At 35.6% G+C, this 2337-nt stretch overlaps 1 protein-coding gene across 1 annotated transcript; it reads left to right on the top strand.

Moving 5' to 3' along the window:
• On the top strand, positions 1–2097 carry LOC130507117 (putative two-component response regulator-like APRR6). Its single transcript, XM_057001826.1, has 6 exons — positions 1–139; positions 242–631; positions 704–780; positions 863–1061; positions 1153–1245; positions 1385–2097. The coding sequence occupies exons 1-6, from the start codon at positions 1–3 to the stop codon at positions 2095–2097; spliced, it is 1611 nt and encodes a 536-aa protein (XP_056857806.1).
• The last annotated feature ends 240 nt before the right edge of the window (positions 2098–2337 follow it).

Raw genomic sequence — 2337 nt, 5'->3', positions numbered from 1 at the left:
ATGAGTGTGAATGGAGCAAGCGAGGCTATATCGGTTATCGGAAAACAAAAAGATATTGGACTTGTTATAGCCAACGTTGAGCTGACCGACTCAAATTATTTTCTCACTGCCATGCACAACAAAGAAATTCCTCTTATACGTAAGTAAATTTAACAAATTCTTATTTTATTTACTCTTTCCATTTTTGTTTCTTGAACAAATGAATCTAACTCTTATATATTTGCTAAAGTGATTGGTACAGAGATAAACATTAAGGAAGCATCAGATCTTTTGACAAAAAGAGCCTGTTTTTGTCTGAAGAAGCCAATTTCTGAAAATGACATCGACAACATGTTGCAACATGTGGTACCTAATAAAAGGCAAGAGTGGGAGAAAATCAACGTAGCTGAAAAACGAGAGAACGTTGTGGAAGAAAGTATGAGGCAGATCCAAGCTTTCAGAGACCACATAAGGAGGCAGGGATCAAGTCAGTCATCTTTGCTAGGAAGACGACCACTCAACAAAACATTCACATCTTCTGAAATGTACCGAAACGGAAGAAGCATAGAAAATGTTGAGAGACGCAAAAATGTATGGACTCGTGACCGTCACATGAAGTTTTTAGCTGCTATATCCATCTTGGGTGAAAAAGGTAACGATTATGTTTCATTTTTGACCAGTTTTCCTTTATTTTTATTTTTTTCTTACACTCGTCATCTTGCAGAGTCTCGTCCCAAACCCATATTAGAGATCATGAATGACTCAAACTTGTCTCAACGCCAAGTTGCTAGCCATCTTCAGGTACGTATATATGCATCTATTCTTCAACATATAATATTGTTCGACTGTTTTTATATATCATTTTATTCTGTAATTGTTTTAGAAATACAAATTTCAAGTTGAGAGAATTAGCAATACATTAACGAGGAATGAATGGAAATCGACGGATAAAACATTTCATTATCCTTCAGATTATGTGTATCCTTTCAAAGCTTCTAACTTAATGAAGAATATCATCGAAAGTAACTCAATGTGGTATTCCCTGAGAAGAAAAAAATGTTCCTCATCATCTACTGTCCAATGTAAGTGTTCTTTTGCTACATGGTTACTTTTCACAGTTCTATAACTTTATATCATGTTTGTGTCAATATTGTTACTTTTGATTAAATGCAGATTCATTTGAAAGATCTGCTGCTGAGAGGAAGGGCAAAATGCCAAAGTTTCATCTAGAAGAAACATCGGGTCTGCATAGTCACTCACTTTTCGGTAACATTATTAAAATAAAATTATACATAAACTTTAATTATGTTCCTTCAGCCACAAATAATGACCCATCTTACAATGTTATTCCTTCTACCAAATAGCAATAGTAGTTTAAGTATTCATATCTCTCATGTGCTTTCAGGTTCAAGTGTTGGTGCATCTAGTTTAGATGCATTCCAAAAGGAATCTGCTCAGATTTGTATTAATCCTAACCCTTCTCAGCCATCTAGCTATGTTCTTGAAACCAATAGGAACCCACTAGATATGAACCAAATGGGTACGGTTTCTCTAGGAGAAAATCATGGTTTTTCTCAAGATACGATTTTAACTAAATCAAACCATTTGGGTTTGGTGTCTGGTGAAACAAGTCATATTGAAACCCCACCTGAAACCGATATAAACCAAATGGATTGGGATTGGATTTTTGCTGAGGCGGATTATGCTATTCTTGAAGATATGACTGTTTCTGAAACCAATAGAACCCAAGTGGGTTTGGGTCCTAGTGAAACAAGTTTTGCTGCGTTGGACAATGTAGCTCCTCCTGCAAATAATACGAACGAGATAGAGTTGGTTCCTTACGAGGAAGGTAATGATATTCCGATTGAAGATCTGGTTTCATTTGATACTGATATGAGCGAGATGGACTTGGACGCATGGTTGGAAAACTATGATTCTTTTCAGAGAGATGTTCCTTTGCTGGCTAGTTGCATCAACCATGATCTTGCCTTCACCCCGGCTACAAGCCAGCATCAAAATATAGAAGCCGCAAATCCAAGGGAGGCTATAGAAGGAGTCAATCATTTGGATGATGATTCAGATCAGAACCTGGATTGGATCGACGATATTTTTGCATGACATGTGTTTTATCGGTGTGAAGGATAGGAGAAGATTTAAATGAGAGGTTCAGAGACTTTGTACTTTTTTATTTATTATGCAAATGTAAAACATGCATTAATATGTATGTACAATAATGTTGAAATTCTATTTTTCAAAAGTTATTTTTCAGATTCTTGAGCGTATCATATATTTTGAGATTCCATTTATGTTTAACTTTTTGGATCACCAATGTTCGTACCGCAAATTAGTCAAATGTTT

Source organism: Raphanus sativus, unplaced genomic scaffold (genome assembly GCF_000801105.2).
Source record: "Raphanus sativus cultivar WK10039 unplaced genomic scaffold, ASM80110v3 Scaffold4041, whole genome shotgun sequence".
NCBI classification, from domain to species: domain Eukaryota; kingdom Viridiplantae; phylum Streptophyta; class Magnoliopsida; order Brassicales; family Brassicaceae; genus Raphanus; species Raphanus sativus.
This window is presented reverse-complemented; position numbering and strand designations above follow the sequence as displayed.